We start from the raw sequence: 19,701 nt of genomic DNA on the forward strand, positions 1-19,701 counted from the left end.
TTAGCAGTACCCACTTTTATCAACGATGACTAAATCGGGAGACTACATTTTTTTTATTTTACGTGGTTATACAGAAGCAACCGGAGAGCGCACACACACTGTCAGAGGAGGAGGTGCAGGCCCCATGGCTTAGTAGCCTCTGCCAAACTATGTAACAAGGTTCTCAGAAACAGGCCAACAAGAGCATTGGACCCTGCGATGCAAGACCAATGAAAGAATGCTCACAATAGAAGGTAAAAAAATGGATAATTATATAGTGGTTTAATTTGAGTTGCAGCTCCGTGCATTACCAGGTGCAATGAGCAGAAACAAAAAAACACAAACTTTAAAATCCTATCAAACAAAACTTCCAGGCTATGTAAATGCCACCAGGCAAGAATATTGCATTAATACACCAGCTTCGAAGACCAGACTCCAACTAAAGCAATCTAGAAACAAGCACATCAAGCTTGACTGTAACTTAAATATTGTTGTTAAATTACTAGTATGTAACTTAATTCAAATGCGTAGCTGTTTATGTAACGAAGTTTACAGATCAGTTTATTATAAAACCACACAGGACGGAACTTCATGGTCTAACAGGCGTGATGTAAAGTACGGCCGGCCGGCCGTGAATAATTAGAGAAGCTGTGGGAGGGGGGCGGACTGCCTTTGATGTGGTAATGCGAGGCAGGCAGGCAGGCGGCTGGTGGCATTGTGCACGCGCTTTTTAGGGCTTGCGCTTGCGCAATCACCTAAAAAGCACATGCACTCCATGCAATCGCCAGTGGTAGTTAACCTCTGGATAAGCCACATTAGAGCTTCGCCAGCTATGCGCATGAGCACAGCAGGCGAGCCCTAACAAGCTCGGAAGTGGTTAGCGTGCGAGCGTGCTTGTGTCCGCCGAGGCAAAAGTGAAAGAGCTGCATTTGCCCATCTGTTTCCAATTAACGTGACCGTGAGATGATTGGAAACATATGGCGCTCATGCTTGCTCCCGCGGACCCTAGGCCACAGAACAAGAAGGCGGGACATGCACCCCCCTTGGGCCAATTGCTTGATGTCTTTCTTAGAAAGACTAAAATACCAAAGAAATACCAATAATGTTATCGATTTAGTACATTTGTGGAAAGGACACATTAATCAATTCAATGTGACACTAACAATCACTTCTTCTTTTTTGTTTAATTATTAAGGATTGATTACTTTTTTCATATATCAAAACAATTTCCAATAGTCTCTACAATATTTACAAACCACACCCACGTTTTTTACAATTGACACAAAAGAAAAAATCACAAGATATGACCTAAACACAACACATTATATAACAAAAAATAAACATACAAATACATTTATATACACCAAAAAACGCAATTACCTTTTGACACGTCTTAAATACACTCAACACATAAAACATTTAGACCCAACTGTACATTGTTCCTAATATACCCACTTTGAAACAATCATCACAATGAATTCTTTTAAACTACGATGAAACCAAATCTATTTATGGCTTAAGCGTCACTGGGGGTGATTTTCTTTTTGCTGTACTTGTTGGAAAACCTGTATGGTTAACGCGTTTCAAACCCTGTCAAAAGTTCATAGGGTTCTCAGCAGGACCAGTAGCTTTATTTGGGACACGGCTCAAACACTAAAACAAACTGAAATTTGCCAGTTATGTTTAGCAACACACACAACATACACCATAAATTGCTCCGATCGACACATTGTTGTTTTATTATCTTTTTTGTTGTTTCTGCATGGTTGGTAACTTGTTGGGAGCACGGCGGACAACTTTGGTTTTCATGTGTGTTGTGTACTTTTGTATGCTTTATTCATAGCCATCAGGTCTCCCATACTTTTGCTCTTGATTACATGTAAGATGTAGCTGAGAGAGGTAAGAATAAGGATGTGGCATCTTGGAAGTACCATTCCTTTATACATTTTTTTTATTTATTTATTTATTTATAAAGTTTTATATAGCGCGAACAAGATCCCGAAGGATATCAGAGCGCTTTACAATAAGTTGGAAGAGGGGACAAAATGGAATATCCACAGCAATTGTGGAAAGAAAAAAACCACACAAAAAAACAATGCTAAACAGTAAACATTGGTACACATATAAGTTATCCATTCCATTCCATTCCAAAAATCTTTATTTCGATCACAGATCATAAAAGATGCATAACATTTATACACAATTAAAAACGAATTAAACACAATGTGATCCAGTGATTAAAACATTTTAAAAACAAGGGGTGCTGCGAAAACAGTCTATAACTTTCGAGGAGTCTTTTATACAAGTCTTTTGACCCATCGGCTTCGAGTGAACCACATGGAGGTTAAAAATTTCGAGAGGGCAAAGACTACAGTGGGAGAGAGGTCTGTCTTTAAAACTCTGTAAGCAGGTTGAAAAGATCTAAAACCCAAGTTCCTGAGTAGCGGGACTAACCAGTATTTCCTGCTCCTCTCATAGCCCTTGCAGAAGAAAACAACGTGAACGTCATCCTCCTTCGGATGAGCACACACTGGGCAAGTTTCTATGGTGGAGCGGCATGACCAGGACGCTGTAAATGATGCTAGAGGGAGGCTTCCGTATCTCAATTGTAAAAATAATTTCCTCGTTAATACAGGAGACATAGCGTCTAGAGTACTTTCGAGACAGTAGGAGTCTTTCGCTTTTAGGAACAAATGTGTCAAGGATCCTTCTCGAGTGGCGTCAATAGCTTTTGTGAGCATCAGTTCTTGGTATGCTCTCACAAGTACCTTTTTTGGAGTCTTTAGACAGGTGTTTGAAGGATCCGTCCATAGTTCCGGGTAGCCCATCTCCTCTAGCATTCCCTTGACATAAATCATCCACGGGATTCTCTTGGCATTCCGTAACTCCAGGAATTCCTGTAGCTCCTCTCTATAGTTTATAAGATCTGGGCTACACCACAAACGCCTCCAAAATGTTAGGGGTTTAAGTCCTAGCTCCTCCGTTATTGGTCGAATTCCCAAGTCTAATCTAAGGGGAAGTAGTGGAGTCCTCTGGGGGAGGGCAACGACCTGTCTCAGAAATTTGTTTTCAGTTGACTGTAATTTAGGGAGTTGAGAGTGTCCCCACAGCTCACCCCCATATGTGACACCCGCATGGGCTTGAGTTTTGTAGATATGAATGATTGGGGTTAGTGGGCGATAGAAGGATTTATTTGCCAGACGCATAGTGCCACCCGCCAACTGAGCCAGTTTGATGGTCACTTTGGTCTGGTGAGACGTCCACGTTAGATGTTCATTTAGAGTAATCCCCAAGTATTCAATATTGTGCACACGTTCTAGTTGGACTGTGCCTAGCCTAGGTGGGGCTCGATTATGGGGGTTGGGATTCAAAATCATGAATTTAGTTTTCTGTGGGTTGATTTCCAATCCTCGTTCAGAGCAGAACTCTAAAAAACCATCCAAGATGCGTCGAATCCCCATAGGGGATTTAGACAGCAGCAGGGTGTCATCTGCAAACATAATTGCAGGCACCCTGCTGCCTGTCAACTTTGGGGCATCAGTGTTGGCAATCCTGTTTAGGTGGGCAACAACCCCGTTCACAAAGAGGCAAAACAGGGTCGGTGCAAGCACACAACCCTGTCTAACCCCTCTGCGAACGGGGAACCTTTCGGTTAACATGCCACCTTTGCCACACCTTACGCGGGCGTAGTTGTTATAGTGTAGTCTCATCAGGATTGCCAAGATATCACCAGGGACGTTCAGCTCTTCCATAACTCTCCACAGCCTCGTTCTGGGTACCAGATCGAAGGCGGCGCGTAAGTCTACAAAAATAGTATACAGAGTGCCGCCCTCGATTACAGCTGTTCTCCAGTAGAGGAGATTCAGCCTGAAAATTTGGTCTATAGTCGATACACCCTGCCTAAATCCTGCCTGATAGGGGGACAGGATGTCCATCTCTTCTATCCAGGCCTGGAGCCGATTCAGAATCAGTCTTCCGAAGAGTTTTTGGGATATGTGGATAAGACTGATGGGACGATAGTTGGCAGGAAGCAGAGGGGATCCCTTTTTATAAATTGGGACCACCTCTGCTCCCATCCAAGTATCGGGTACCTCCATTCCCCCCAGAATGGCATTGAATATCAATGTAAGATAAGGTGCCCATATCCCTGGTTCCTGCTTAAACAAGTCCCCGGGCACCCCATCAAGTCCCGGGGCTTTTCCAGCAGCTAGGCCTTTAATGGCCTCCCTCACCTCTTTTTCAGTAAAAGAAACCCCTGTGGGACTAGATGTCTTTATGCTACCAGCTCTATTTTGGTCCCCCCCTCCCTCCGCATACAACGCCTCGAATTGACTCTGCCATACCGTAGGGGCTATATTAGGCTCTATTGCGGAGGATAAGTCCTCCGTGCCATTAGCGACTACGCGGCAAAATTTGCGGGAATCTCTGTTTGTTAGTGCTCTAACGAGATTTTCCCAGTAATCATGGTCCCATTCCGCCCGCGCATTCTCCAGGAGGTTTTTATACGATCTTCTCCTGGCACGGATTTCTTCCTTGCTAAGGCGTCCCTTTATAGCAAGTAATAAATGGGCCTTGGCTTCCCTGCAAGCGGCGTTATACCAAGACATCTTGAACAGGGGGCCTTTCCTTTTCCCTGGAGATGAGAACAGATCCTGCTCTAAGGTGTTGATGATGTCTGCGTGTATTTGTGCAAGCTTTCCTCTGCTGGCATCATCTTGTACCTCATTTCCTAACTGGAAGGCGCTCTCCAAAAATGGGATGATCCTTTCATATAACTGCGGTATTCTATCTAGACTATTGGCCAGTTTCTCCCACTTGACTTTCCTCCGATTATTTTCAAGTAGGAGCCCCGCCTTATCTTTGTCCGTTCCGTGAGATGTAACCTCACCCCCAGGCAGGGAATAAGTCAATTCCAAGGCATTATGGTCACTGTCCATTCTTTCGGTGACTTGGAAATCGACTATTGATGGCCACATGAACAGTTTAACCATAATGTAGTCCAGTCTAGATTCGTTACCTGTTTTGTTATAGGTATGGATGCTGGGTATGTCTGATTTGCAACGGCCATTGCACACCCTTAGACCTTGGTTAAGAGTAAGGGCAGTTATCTGCAAGGCCAAAGGAGTCCAGGCCCTTGGGGTGGTGCTCCCCCCTTGGGCCAATTACTTGATGTCTTTCTTAGAAAGACTAAAATACCAAAGAAATACCAATAATGTTATCGATTTAGTACATTTGTGGAAAGGACACATTAATCAATTCAATGTGACACTAACAATCACTTCTTCTTTTTTGTTTAATTATTAAGGATTGATTACTTTTTTCATATATCAAAACAATTTCCAATAGTCTCTACAATATTTACAAACCACACCCACGTTTTTTACAATTGACACAAAAGAAAAAATCACAAGATATGACCTAAACACAACACATTATATAACAAAAAATAAACATACAAATACATTTATATACACCAAAAAACGCAATTACCTTTTGACACGTCTTAAATACACTTAACACATAAAACATTTAGACCCAACTGTACATTGTTCCTAATATACCCACTTTGAAACAATCATCCCAATGAATTATTTTAAACTACGATGAAACCAAATCTATTTATGGCTTGAGCATCACTGGGGGTGATTTTCTTTTTGCTGTACTTGTTGGAAAACCTGTATGGTTAACGCGTTTCAAACCCTGTCAAAAGTTCATAGGGTTCTCAGCAGGACCAGTAGCTTTATTTGGGACACGGCTCAAACACTAAAACAAACTGAAATTTGCCAGTTATGTTTAGCAACACACACAACATACACCATAAATTGCTCCGATCGACACATTGTTGTTTTATTATCTTTTTTGTTTTTTCTGCATTGTTGGTAACTTGTTTTGAGCACGGGGGACAACTTAGTTTTTCATGTATGTTGTGTACTTTTGTATGCTTTATTCATAGCCATCAGGTCTCCCATATTTTTGCTCTTGATTACATGTAAGATGTAGCTGACAGAGTTAACAATAAGGACGTGGCACCTGGAAGTACCATTCCTTTATAATTTTATTTATTTATTTATTTATTTATTTATAAAGTTTTATATAGCGCGAACAAGATCCCGAAGGATATCAGAGCGCTTTACAATAAGTTGGAAGAGGGGACAAAATTGAATATCCACAGCAATTGTGGAAAGAAAAAAAACCACACAAAAAAACAATGCTAAACAGTAAACATTGGTACACATATAAGTTATCATATTATGCAGACGATACGATCCGTGACATTCCATTAATGGTATCAAAAACACTGGAATCGCCAACCTGGTAGTCTTTGTTTATTTTATTTGTACAAAAGTTTTTGTTTCAAAGAAGCAAGTGTTTAAGTCCTCCAGAGACATTTTTAATGCAATTACTACTAGTCTAGCACATGCTCTAAACGTAAATGTTTCTCTGAATATGCCACATGAGTACTCACCTCACTATAGGACTAAGGAATGGCAACTTACTGTCAAACTAATGAGCTTCGTAGTCAACAAATCCAGAACACGACATACCACTCGTTGAAACCGCACTGTAGTTTCAGTAACCTGACAGTAAAACAAGACCGAAAACTTATAAAAATGCGTTCACAACAGTCACAACTTGCACAAAGATAATGACCGGTTAAACAACTAGCACTTGCAAAAAAGGAATGTGAACTGTGATATTGAAACATCAATTTGTTGTGAGCCTCAGTGAAGTCAATTATTTAAGTGCTACTAACAAAATTCATACTTTATTGCCATTGTGGATTTTATTTTTTCATTGACGTTAATTTTTAATATTATTCTGAAACTTTGTTTAATACATTACACTAAACATTGCAATACGTACAGAAAGTATTGTTTGTAGTTTGTTGTTCTAAGCCCAATGTATTAACTAACAGTATGCAATTCACTTAAATTTGGAATAATTTAAGCTTACGTTTTGTGTCCCTTTCGTTAAATTCTGTTGAATATTACTGTTTCATAATGTGTGTTTTGACAGAATTTAATATCCTAACTTTGAAATAATTTTTTGAATAACGATGAAATTAGTAACAGCGCAAACTGGAAAATGTATTTCAATAAGGATATTGTCTGACCAGTGAACCCCAATTCATTTGTTTTTAAGGTCATCTTCTGGAAAGGTGTTGCTCATGCACAAGATTCGCTGTGTGACTCGGGAGAGTACCTCATTAATGAAATCTGTTGTCCCATGTGCGACAGCGGTAGGTGGAATCTTCCAATCTATGCATATATATAGTGGCTTGTTTGTTTGGAGAGAAGTACACTGTGAAGAAATGATGAGTGAAATAAGGGTGATAAATAAAAACTAGAAGCATTTATGGTATGCATAGATCTGCATTGCTGCAAAATTTATGTTCAGAAATTGAATTATTGTCTTTTAAAGTTTGAGATATAGATGTTTTGAGTCTTATATAGATCTTTGTGGTGACCCACCCGAACTGCATTGAAACACATCTGAAAGCTGCTCCCGACACTTTAGCACAAGCAATCCAGTATTTGCATGAGCACATCTTGGCGTCACTTCATTTGTAGGTACCTTTTTTGGAAGTGCAGCCTTTCAGTGGTAGATGGAGGAATGAACGGTTTCTGCTGTACTGGCAGCAACAGCAGAAATGTAATTACTTTTGGTAAAATCTTGCCCTGATTTGGGTGGCGTTACCACAATAACTATTCTGAATTTCTAGGAGAGTAGTACCAGTTGCCTAGATCTCAATCGACCCTATTAGAAAGTGGGGCCATCAGTGCCTTGATCTAAATATGACCGTATATGGAAAGTATATCTGATCCACAGTAGTATCTTCATTAGGTTATTTCTTCTTATGCAAAAAAACACATTTGTTGAATCTACAAAACACTTCCACACATTTTGTTCGTTTTGTGGTTAGGAAAATCAAGCTTTTCCTGCGGTCCTGTACATGAAATATATATGTCAGAATGTTTTCATTAAATAGGGTGGGCTGTCGGATGTGCTTTCAGTGACGGTCCCATGTCTATTGGCTAAAAGATTGCTCTGTCAGAAACATAGGTGCTTCCTCTGTCTCTAAATGGGGAACAACAAGTTTGGCAGACAAGTTATCTACTTTTTAGGTGTTGTACAGACTGCACATGCACTGTGCTGTCTCTTTGAGACATTTTGTTTACTATTAGTGGGCTTGGAGCCCTCCTATTACGTACCATTGGAGGGCTTCAAAGCCACTCTTTATTGATTGCTTCCTGCTGGTCAGCTCTACGGTCGTCTCTTCCCTCTGCTTGCATGTGGCCCTCCGTTAGAGCATGGCCTAAGTACTTGTGTCCTTATGTTGCTCGCACTTTTGGTAGCTTTTTTTCTTTTTGTTGAGCCACTCTACAGAGTGCATCTTTAATAGCTGGCTCTGTCACCTGCTCCATCCCACTCTCCCGTTGTCTGTGTCTTCTTGTTTATTTAGCTTTCTTCATGTTCATCTCTGTAACATCCTTACTGTGTTTTTTAAACAATTTTCATTTGCCTGAGTGTATGTGTTTAGCGCAGGGGTCTCCAAACCGGTCCTGGAGGGCCGGATCCATGCCAGATTTTTTGGATATCCCCATTGAGATACATGTAGTAATTTAAAAAATCTGGCATGGATCCGGCCCTCCAGGACCGGTTTGGAGACCACTGGTTTAGCGCGTTACTGCGTGGGTATGGTGCATGCGAGTGTTTGTTTATTCTTAGCTCAAGCACACATTATCACATTTGCGGAACTTATTGCCTGTTAGACACATACGCTGTCGCATAGCATTCGGTTTCCTTTGAGATACGAAACGTGCTTCCAACGCTCTTTTCACTGGGACTTTTACTGGTTCCCTCAGCTTCAAAGGCCACAGATCTATAGATAATGAGACCTGCATTGCCCGTGTTTTTGTATTTCCTATTTGCAGAGCTGTGGCTTTTCAACCATTCAAGTCCCAGCGGCACAATAACTAATTTGCTCCACAGTAGCAAGAAGTTGATGTGGACATGTAAAAAAACGAATAATCTAGCCCCGCCCCTTTAGCATTACAAGAGAAAAGCAGCATGGGAAGCACATTTTTTTATTTCAAACTAAATAGACCTTCCTTTTGAGGGCTTGTTTATTTACCTTTATTCCGCCTCGAACAATGCTGCCTTTCAATTCTTATGTTTGACAGCTTCAAACAATATTCGCGACTGCAACACAACCACAACAGCTTCAAACAATATTCGCGACTGCACCACAACCACAAACTAAGTCTCATTCCGCTCGAACAATGTAACCTTTCAACTCTGTTGTTAGACAACTTTAAATAATAGAGGTGACTGCAAAAACACAAAATGTGTGCAAGGTACATTGGAAAATGTTACCCTTCACTTATTTTAACTTATGGGTGTCAAAAAGCAAACAATGGGGCAACTTTTACATTCAGCTTTAAATTTACCCTATTGCACCTCGGACAATTCTGCCTTTCATTTCAGGGGGTTAGAATGTAATAACATATCTATATGCTAATGGGTCATGTTGTTCTATAAATCTACTTATCCTGTAACAAAATCCTCTTGTCCCTTCACTGCCATGCTGTGTGACGACAAATATGACAGCAATCTCATTATATAAAAGCTCTCATAATAGCCTCTCTGATGCCAGAGCTCATACCATAGTAAGGTTTGAATACTAGCAATTCCCTTATATTGCCACCTTTCCGCAGATCTACATACTGGGGTTGGAGATAGCGGTAGGCAATACTTCTCCATGGTTGGAATGCCCTTTTGAGTCTGTATAAAACCTACTGACTTGCATGTTTTATGAGTTTTCATCAGCTCATCTCTGATATTTGTCCATACAGAGAAAGGTTTGAAATTTACTCCTGACAAGGGCAGAGGTAAAACTTCCTCTAGGGTTGAGGGAAAAAGTGGTTGATGGGAGTGTGCACTTGTTTCCCAGATTTCTGCACATGCATATTTGTTCGTGCTAAAATGCAGGTCACAAATATTTTCGAGAAATGCGATTCCCTGACCTACTTCTGCAACTTCTTGTGAATTCATGAAAACTATACATCTGCACTGATGCAATGACATATGTATGCCCTGGGCACACTTTTGTGACAATCTTTAGGAATTAGGCCCCTATTTAGGTCTGGTATTAACCAAGACCTTTTTATTAAATTATTTATTTTATTAAAATACAAATTCAATCTCTCTCTTACTCCATCCACTGCATGGCTTCACTGTGAGGGACAGTATTGTGCTCTTTCACAAGGAGCATATCACCACGCAAAATAGTTTTAGTTCAGTGCTAGGAACTGACTACTGTGGCAATGTAGGTTTTTTGAGTCAAAAGACACCCATTGACAAATCCAAAAGTTTGACCTCTAATATTTCATATATTTTTGTTGAAACTGGTTACTCTGATTTTCCATTATGAATATTTTTGGGAAATACCAGCAGGCATGAACACATTTTTCTAAGTGATGCTTCAAGGAAATGGTACCTAAAATTGCATAGTAGTTTTTCAAAACATTTTTTTCCTGGTTGCATTTGTTTGAATGAGCATTTTATTGTGAATATAAAGAATCATCAATCTTGTTTTCAAGCATTTGCATTTATTTGCATCTAATCAGAGAGCATCCTGGCAGCATTATAAGTAGCCTCAAATTGTTAAACTTTGCAAACATCTGTACACATTTTTATACTGGAACTACTGTCAGCAGTGCGGTTTGAACCTACATTTCCTTAGAACTGTCACACTAATAATAAAGGCTTTGTATAAATGAACCATAAATACAAGTTAAAACAGCTTTAACGTATGGATATAAATATTACCTTAACTGCAGACAGTGTTCCTTCCCTGATTCATAACGTGGTACTGTAGTCTGGATCCCAAACAATATGTTCTGGGCATTGGGCTATAGGAATTTCGCATCCCTGCATTTCTTATGTTAGACAGCTTGAAGTAATATTTGTAACTGCACCTCACCCACAACCTAAGTGTCATTTCTTTCGAACAATGCTGCATCTAAATTCTTTTGTGACTGCAAAAACACAGGATGTGTGCAAGGTTCAAGGGGAAATGTTACCCTTCACTTATTTTAGCTTATGGGTTTCCAAAAAGCGAGCAAGATGTCAACATTTACATACAGCTTTAAATGTACCTTCATTCCACCTCAAACAATGCTACCTTTAATTTATGTTAAACAGCTTTAAACAATATTTGCGACTGCACTTCAATCACAACCTAAGTTTTATTTTCAACTTTGCTGTGCTAAAAGTTAGCTTCAATGAAATACTTTTGCTGTGCTTTAAAAAAAAAAAATCATTAAGTCTTAGTTCAAGCACACGTTGTCACATTTGGGGAACTATTTGCCTGTTATACACATACTCTGTTGCATTCCATTTCCATTGAGATAAGAAAATGTGCTTCCCACCTATCTTCACTTGCAATGTTAGTGGGGAAATTTCATTAATCTTTTTTCAAATTCACGATAATTAATTTGGACCATTTACATCAATTTAAATTAAATTATTTCAAAATTAAAATGTAATAGTCCTTTAAGCACAATGTGTTTTTACTATCACAATACCCATTATCCACCTTACTTATTACCTACCACTACCCATCTCATTCTCTATTAGGCACCCTCAAACCCTCATAAAAAAGTGCAGTGTTCACTATATCATAATACATTTTTAAGACAACCGTTGTTTATGTTGCTACTTCTCTTTCATTTCACATTTTAGCTCAATGCTCATACCATACCCCACGCATTAATAAATAATGAAAGGATAATGGCTGTTTCACAGCAGTTTAGAATAAAACTTTAAAAATACAGCACAACAGTACCACAGTGCTGTACAACACAGCAAAAAAACTAAACCATTAGCTCTCACAGAGGCGAGAACTTTTGTTTTGCCAGTGCTTGTTTGACAGGTGTTTCACCTCCTCCAAACTTTAAATGAGGCACATTGACTTCTAGGCTTTGTATGCTTGTATAATTATCCCTTACAAGGTCTCTCCTAAAAAGCAGCACCACTTTACGAAGTTTGCAGATAGTGAGAGATCTCAGTTGGAAAGCAATATGCAGATTTTGAAACATATCTTTATTTTTTTTAAGTATGGGCGAATTCTGCGAATTTGTGGTACGCGAATTTGTGCGAAAGCGTACTCGCGGCCCGCAAAATCCGCGAACTTGCAGATTTTTTTATTTTTGCGTGTTCGCTGGATTTTTTTCAGCGCGGCTACCGCGAAGTTACCCATGCGGTCGTACATGGGCGCGGCCATCTTGTTTTCAGTTTTCACGTTGAGTATTTCCATTTCCGGGCGCTAGTTGCATGCTCGCGTTGTGCATTTTCTACGTGCGGGGCGCAATTGCGTGTTCGCGTCCGTTTTTGCGTGGGAAATATCGCGAAAACGTACCCACGTGGTCACAATGGGCGCGGCCATCTTGTTTTTCATTCATTGCTATGGTTCTGGGCATGCTTTTTCAATCCTCCTTCAATCTTTGTAATCCTTTGTTTGAACTTTAAAAAAATCTTTTTTACTCATTATCTATCACTCTATTTTTGTAGATCTATATTTTGTGTTATTTTCTACTTTTCGTTACTTTAAAACTACTTTTTTTAACTCTCTTTTCTTTTATTTACTTTTTCCCTATTCTTCCCTATTTTTTTTTCCTTTAACTGTCCAGGACCATGGCAAAGGGAGCCGGCAAAAACCTGAAGGGGAAGGGTCCCGCTCCCCGTAGCCGGCTCCCTTGCTGGTGGTTAAGGGGGGAGACAGTAAGTCCTAGGGATATCTTCAGCGCGGTGGAGGTGGCCGCACTGGTCTTCTTCGTGCAGCGCCACCTCCCCAAGACTGTTGCGGCAGGCCCGGTACCAGGCATGGCCTCCGGGATCGTCGCCAGCTATGGGGTAAGGTGTGCCGGGCCATGTATCAGGAGTCTGGGGTCCGGTGCACCTACAACCAGGTGACGCAACGGTGGTCGGACATACTGGACCGGGAACACGACCTGCTCGACCTGCTTGGCATGGAGATCCCTGGGCATGGTGAGTACTAGTAGCTATTTAATCACTACTTTGTTGTCTTCTGCTCTGTGTTATGATATTGCAAATATATTTTTTTTCCGAAGAGCAAGAATGCTGCTGGTTACATTGCAGGTAAATTATGTTTCAAAAGCTTCTGTGATTGCAGGTGCTCGCCTGCTCATTGGCGGTGCTACTATGCTTACTTGTTTTCAATTTTGTGCTCATTTGGCCTGAGTGATTATGTATGAGTGCACTTTACAGAACTGCAAAATGCTAGACACTAGAGATTACATTGCAGGTAAATTATGTTTCAAAAGCTTCTGTGATTGCAGATGCTCACCTGCTCACTGGTGGTGCGACTATGCTTACTTGTTTTCAATTTTGTGCTCATTTGGCCTGAGTGATTATGTATGAGTGTACTTTACAGAACTGCGAAATGCTAGACACTAGAGACTCAAGTCCAGTCCTTTCTTTGTACTCCTGCCACTAAGAAGAGATAGTGGTGGTGGATTGATAGTATGAGTATATTATGACTGGTTATTTAGTAGGAAACTTTTTAGTGGTCTGCAATCATGACGGACTGTGTCTGTCACTTTGCGTTCTGCGGACTGCTGCCTGCCAGTCCTAGCAGAACCTTTTTGTAGTTGGTTTAGTGAGTTGCATAACTTTCCAAGTAGACGGTCCGCGAATCCAGCAATACTAATATCCTAGTAGACCACATCAGATAGGTCCATAAATTTAGTGCAATTGTTGTCTATTTCTCCAAAATAATTTGTTATTGTTTTTTGAAATGTTTGATTTGGTTGACAACAACCATCCATGTTTGTGTCTTTCTTTCATGTACATCAGCTCCTTCCAGTGGCAAGAGGACAGAGGAGGTAGCGGCGCGGGCGGAGCAGGAAGGCCAGGATCGGTCCGCCGAGGGCTCCTCTGCTGGCCTCAGTAAGTTTTCCTGTTAATATGAATAATTATACTTCCCTATCTTCTACAGCACCTATTTATTTCAAACGTTCATCATAATTCCATTTTTTCCTATGTCGTCTTTGATCTTCTTGTAGACTGTTTCTAAATTCTTATCCTGCCTCTACTATGACTGTCTGTGCTACTACTGCATTAGTCTGTCTGTATAGCTAGCTAAGCTTGCACATTTGACCATAAGTGTTAAAACAAAACTTCTATTCAGCAATAGCTCTAGGCACTGAGTGCAGTCCTCTGGGTTGTCCATAATGTCTATTGAAGTCTTCTTAATGTTAATGCTTTGACAATTCGTAACAATAAAATGTCAATGGCCACCAAGAATAAGATACTAGTTTACTTTTTGATTGGATAGGAGGACATACTACTACTGTTGCAGGGATTACTCTGCACAAACAGAACTATGGACAAGAAATAGGGCATTGGTGATAATAGGCGCAGTTAGACTTTCCAAATACCTCAGTCATAACAGAAGTTGAACCCCCAATCTCTTTACTGACTAGTTAGTGTATCTGAAAGAAACACGTTAGTATTAGATTCCTTACCTTAGAATATCCCCAGGCGTCAGACTGGATCCGGAAATTTTTGCGTAGCAATACCCCTGCGCGTCGTTAGGCGTCGTCTCCGGCTCCGCGTCCGTCGTCGGCCTCGTCTGCGCCGGGATGACGCCGTCGGAGTACTTAGACCCCGCCTATGCGCGCTGACGTCAGTTCTTCTTTTTTCCGCGCCAGCTAGCGCAGATCCGGAGAAGCTACCCCTTAGTCACTTTTTGACTAAAACTTTTTTGATCATTTTTGATCTTCTTCGAGTCGTTCGACGCTTCAGGTGCCGGTAGGGATGCCCGGGTTCAAGCCCTGCTCGAGGTGTAGTCGACTGATGTGGAGTACCGACCCCCATCGCCGGTGTCTGCAGTGCCTAGGCCTCGACCACGATGACCGTTCCTGCTCCGACTGTCGAGCTCTGACGTCGAAGGCTAGGCGGGAGCGGTCCCGCAAGCGGCTCGAGCTCCGACAGTCGGCCCCGCGCCATTCGAGGTCCCGGTCCCATGGGAGGTCGAGGGATCGGTAGCGGGGACGGAGCCCTCGCTGCTCCGGAAGTCGGCATCGGTCTTCTGGTTCCTCCTCAGGTAAGAGGCATGAGAGGTCGGAGCGGCGTCATCGCTCCTCCGACCGCCCGACGCTCGCCCGACGCGGCCGGGGTTTTGGGTGACACCGCCCACGCGGCTCCGCAGTCGCTAACGCCACATCCTGCCCCATACCTTCGGGTCCCTGAACAGGGTGCGACGCCGGAGGAGATCGAGCGATACCTCATGGCCATGAGGTCGCTCTCTTCTCCACCGGACCCCACGGCGCCTTCGGGCCCAGTGGGTCCGGCTCCGGGGCCTAGCGGGTCGAGTGCTCAGGCACCGACGCCGCAGACGGCTTCGGCGCCGCTGGCGACTTCGGTCCCGGCGCCGCAGGCCCCGGCCGGATCCGGTTCCGGGTCCGGTTCGACGCCGGTCGACCTCACGACCTCACCGGCGCCGTCCCCAAGAGTGTCACCACCGGCGCCGGCTTCAGTCGACGCCGGCCCCAGTTCTTCTATCAATCCCGTTCAGCCGTCGACACGGCCCCGTTGGGCGCCGTACGAGACGGCTTTGGGTACATTCTACTTTAATGAACGGGCCCCAATTGTTGATCCTGGCTACCAGGCATTGGGTGATGAAGAGGACTGGGAGGGGTCTGAGGACCCTCTGACAAAGGAATGTCAGGACCAAACGGACTGGACAGAGGAGCTTGGGGAAGCCAGCGGCCTGGACCTCTCCCCAGACACTGGTTTTGTCTCCCCTCCAACCGTGGCTACGGAGGAGGGGGCAGCCTATAGCGTAGTTCTGATGCGGGCGGCTAAGGCCTTAAACCTTACGCTCCCCTCAGCGGCCGTGAGGACTAATCTCCTCACTGAGGTCCTCAAACCGCAGTCAAGCTCGGTCGAGCCTCTGCTGCCGTTCAATGAAGCCTTATGTGACGTTCTGCTGGGCACCTGGTCCAAGCCCGCCTCAGGACAGCCTGTGGACAGGAACGTGGCCAGACGCTACCGCCCGGCTCCGGGTGACCCAAGTTTCCTGTCGACCCATCCAACCCCTGTGAGCCTGGTTATCCAGGCCTCTAACTCCCAGACCGCATTCCCGTCGGCACCTCCCGACAGGGAATCCAAGAGGTTTGAACAGTTTGGCAAGAAGGTGTTCTCGTCCCTTAGTCTGGGACTGCGGTCAGTCAACACCGCATGCCTCTTGGGCCGCTACACCCACACCCTGTGGGACACGGTTGCGGACATGCTGCCACAATGCTCTGAGGAGGTCAGGGCTAAACTCACCCAAGCCCTGGCGGAGGGTCGAGACGCCGCACGGTACTCTATCCGGTGCGGACTGGATACCACCGATACGCTAGGCAGAGCGATGGCCACGACAGTGGCGGTCAGACGCCACGCCTGGCTACGGTGCGCCAATTTTTCGGCCGATGTCCAGGCCACGCTTCTGGACATGCCGTTTGATGGCCGTCGCCTGTTTGGCGACCAGGCAGACCACGAGCTTGAGCGCTTTAAGGACTCCAGGGTTACGGCCAAGTCCTTGGGCCTCCCGGCCCCGCGCCAGCACATGGGTGCCTTTTGCTCCTTTCGTGGCCAAGGAAGGGGCGCCCCCACACGGGCCGTCAGCCACACGCCGCAGCAGAATGTCCATCGCGGTGGCGGCCGTGGGAACTGCCGGGGAGGTGGTCGGGGTCCCAGGCGAGGCTAGTCCGCACCCGCTCCCGCAGCTCCCGCCTCAAAACCTTCCTAGTCCGAGTTTTCAGGCCCATGTGACGCCGGTGGGAGGCAGGGTCCGCCATCACCTCTTCCACTGGCGCACAGTCACATCGGACAGGTGGGTGCTGCAAATCGTCCGAAGGGGCTACTCCCTCCCCTTCGAGGCGACCCCTCCAGCCATGCCACCGCAGTACCACCGCGTGTCGGGGGACCATTTGCAACTTCTACAAGAGGAAGTTACGGCCCTCTTGGCCAAGGGGGCCATCGAGCGCGTTCCTGGGCCAGAAGTAGGGTGTGGTTGCTACTCCCACTACTTTCTGGTCCCCAAGAAGGGCAAAGGGGGCCTACGCCCTTTCTTGGACCTACGGAGCGTCAACGGCTTCCTCCGAAAGGAAAAGTTCAAGATGGTGACTTTAGCTCAAGTCTTGACTGCCCTAGACCCGCAAGACTGGATGGTGGCGTTGGACTTGCAGGACGCCTACTTTCACATTCCCGTCCTGCCTGCCCACCGACGTTACCTGCGGTTCACGGTAGGCCTCGAGCATTTTCAATTCACCGTGCTCCCCTTTGGCCTTACCAGCGCCCCACGGGTGTTCACGAAAGTGATGGCGGTGGTCGCAGCTCATCTGCGCAGGTTGGGGGTTTCAGTCTTCCCCTACCTCGACGACTGGTTGTTGAAGGCGGGCTCGCCACAGACAGTCGTCAGCCACCTCCAGACTACGGCCGATCTCCTGCACCTGCTGGGGTTCTCCATCAATGTGACGAAGTCACACCTGTGTCCCTCTCAGAAGCTCCTCTTCATCTGAGCTGTTCTGGACTCGGCGCAGTTTCGGGTTTTTCCTCCTGAACAGCGAGTCCGGGATATTCAGGCTTTGATTCCCATCTTCCAGCCGCTATCCCGGGTTTCGGTCAGGTTGATGCTGCGGCTCCTGGGGCTGATGGCTTCCTGCATCCTTCTGGTGCATCACGCCCGGTGGTGGATGCGGGCTCTGCAGTGGGACCTGAAGTTTCAGTGGGCCCAGCATCAGGGCAACCTGTCCGACCATGTCCTGATCTCGGAGGGCACTGCGAGACAGTTGCAGTGGTGGCTCACGGACCGCGATTGGGTCAACGGCAGATCCCTCTCCCTTCCCCAACCGGAGCACGTGGTTGTGACGGACGTGTCCCTCCAGGGCTGGGGAGGCCACTTGGGAGAGGCGGAGATCAGAGGCCTCTGGTCTCCGGCGGAGTCCCAGCTCCATATCAACCTTCTGGAGCTGAGGGCGATTCGTCTAGCACTGAAGGCATTGCTCCCCTCTGTTCGGGGGAGTGTAGTGCAGGTGTTCACGGACAACACCACCGCCATGTGGTACTGCAACAAACAGGGCGGTGTGGGGTCCTGGACCCTCTGTCAAGAGGCTCTGCGTCTCTGGCAGTGGCTGGAACATCAGGGTGTGACCCTGGTGGTTCAACACCTGGCAGGTTCTTTGAACGCCAGGGCGGACGAACTCAGCCGACGGTGCTCGATGGATCACGAATGGCGTCTGAACTCGGACGTGGCGCAAGGCATCTTTCGGCACTGGGGAGAGCCTTGGTTAGATCTATTCGCCACCGAAGAGAACGCGCAATGTCATCTGTTCTGCGCGTTGGAATTTCCAAGGCGGCACTCGCTCGGCGACGCATTTCGTCGCGAGTGGAGTTGCGGTCTGTTATACGCCTTTCCGCCTACACCACTTCTACCCAGAGTGCTGAAGAAGATCAGGCGTGACTGGGCCCAGGTAATCCTTGTGGCTCCGGACTGGGCTCGAAGGTACTGGTATCCTGAGCTACTCAACATGTCAGCCGGTCCCCCGATCCGTCTGCCTCTTCAGGAGGACCTTCTGTCGCAGCAGCAGGGGACGGTCCTCCACCCGAACCTGTCCAGTCTCCACCTCCATGCTTGGAGATTGAGCGGCGACAGTTGAGGCCATTTGACTTGCCTCCTGAAGTTTGTGATGTTATTCTGGCAGCCAGGCGTCCCTCCACTAAGTCGGTATACGCCTGCTGGTGGAACAAATTTGTGGCATGGTGCACAGCAAAGGCTGTGGATCCCCTTTTTGCCCCTCTTTCTGAAGTTCTTCTCTTCCTTCTTTCTCTTGCCCAGCAGGGCTCTGCTCTGGGCACTCTCAAGGGCTACCTTTCTGCCCTTTCAGCCTTCCTAAGGCTCCCTGATCAGCCTTCCTTGTTCAAGTCCCCTATAGTAACTCGCTTTCTGAAAGGCATCACACACATGTTTCCACCTGTCCCTTTTGTGATGCCTCAGTGGGACTTGAACCTCGTTCTTACTTTCCTGATGTGCGCTCCCTTTGAGCCACTTCACTCTTGTCCTCTCCGTCTTCTCACCTTAAAGACGGATTTCCTGGTTGCCATCACCTCTGCCAGAAGGGTGAGTGAGCTCCAGGCTCTATCTTGCAAACCTCCCTTTCTGTCTGTGCATCCGGACAAAGTGGTGTTGCGTACAAAACCATCTTTCCTGCCCAAAGTAGTCTCGCTTTCCACATCGGGCAGTCCATCACCTTACCCTCCTTCTTCCCGCCTCCGCATCCCTCAAAGGATGAAGAGCGGCTCCATCGTCTGGACCCAAAACGTGCGCTTTCATTCTATGTGGATCGCACATGCCAGTTCCGGGTGGACGACCAACTCTTTGTTGGCTACGTGGGTGCGAAGAAGAGACGGGCGGTGCATAAGCGGACCATCTCTAGGTGGGTTGTCTTATGCATCAAGGCGTGCTACTCCTTGGCTAGAAAGGAGCCTCCAGTTGGGCTGAGGGCCCATTCCACTCGTGCCACGGCAGCTACTACTGCCCTGGGTCGGGGAGTCCCCCTGCAGGACATTTGCCAGGCAGCAACGTGGGCCTCGCTGCACACCTTTGCGAGGCACTACTGCCTGGACAGTCAAGTCCTGAGGGATGGCTTC

At 45.6% G+C, this 19,701-nt stretch overlaps 1 protein-coding gene across 2 annotated transcripts in view; it reads left to right on the forward strand.

Annotated features, from left to right (window-relative positions):
• The window catches only part of TNFRSF14 (TNF receptor superfamily member 14), a 466,810-nt gene that overhangs the window by 118,946 nt on the left and 328,163 nt on the right, over window positions 1-19,701 (forward strand). For both annotated transcript variants that reach the window (XM_086921550.1, XM_086921551.1), the window contains exon 2: window positions 7,123-7,219. In XM_086921550.1, the coding sequence (XP_086777676.1) occupies window positions 7,123-7,219 (97 nt within the window). The remainder of the gene's footprint in view (window positions 1-7,122; window positions 7,220-19,701) is intronic.

This window comes from Lissotriton vulgaris, chromosome 5 (assembly GCF_964263255.1).
Source record: "Lissotriton vulgaris chromosome 5, aLisVul1.2, whole genome shotgun sequence".
Classification (NCBI taxonomy): Eukaryota; Metazoa; Chordata; class Amphibia; order Caudata; family Salamandridae; genus Lissotriton; species Lissotriton vulgaris.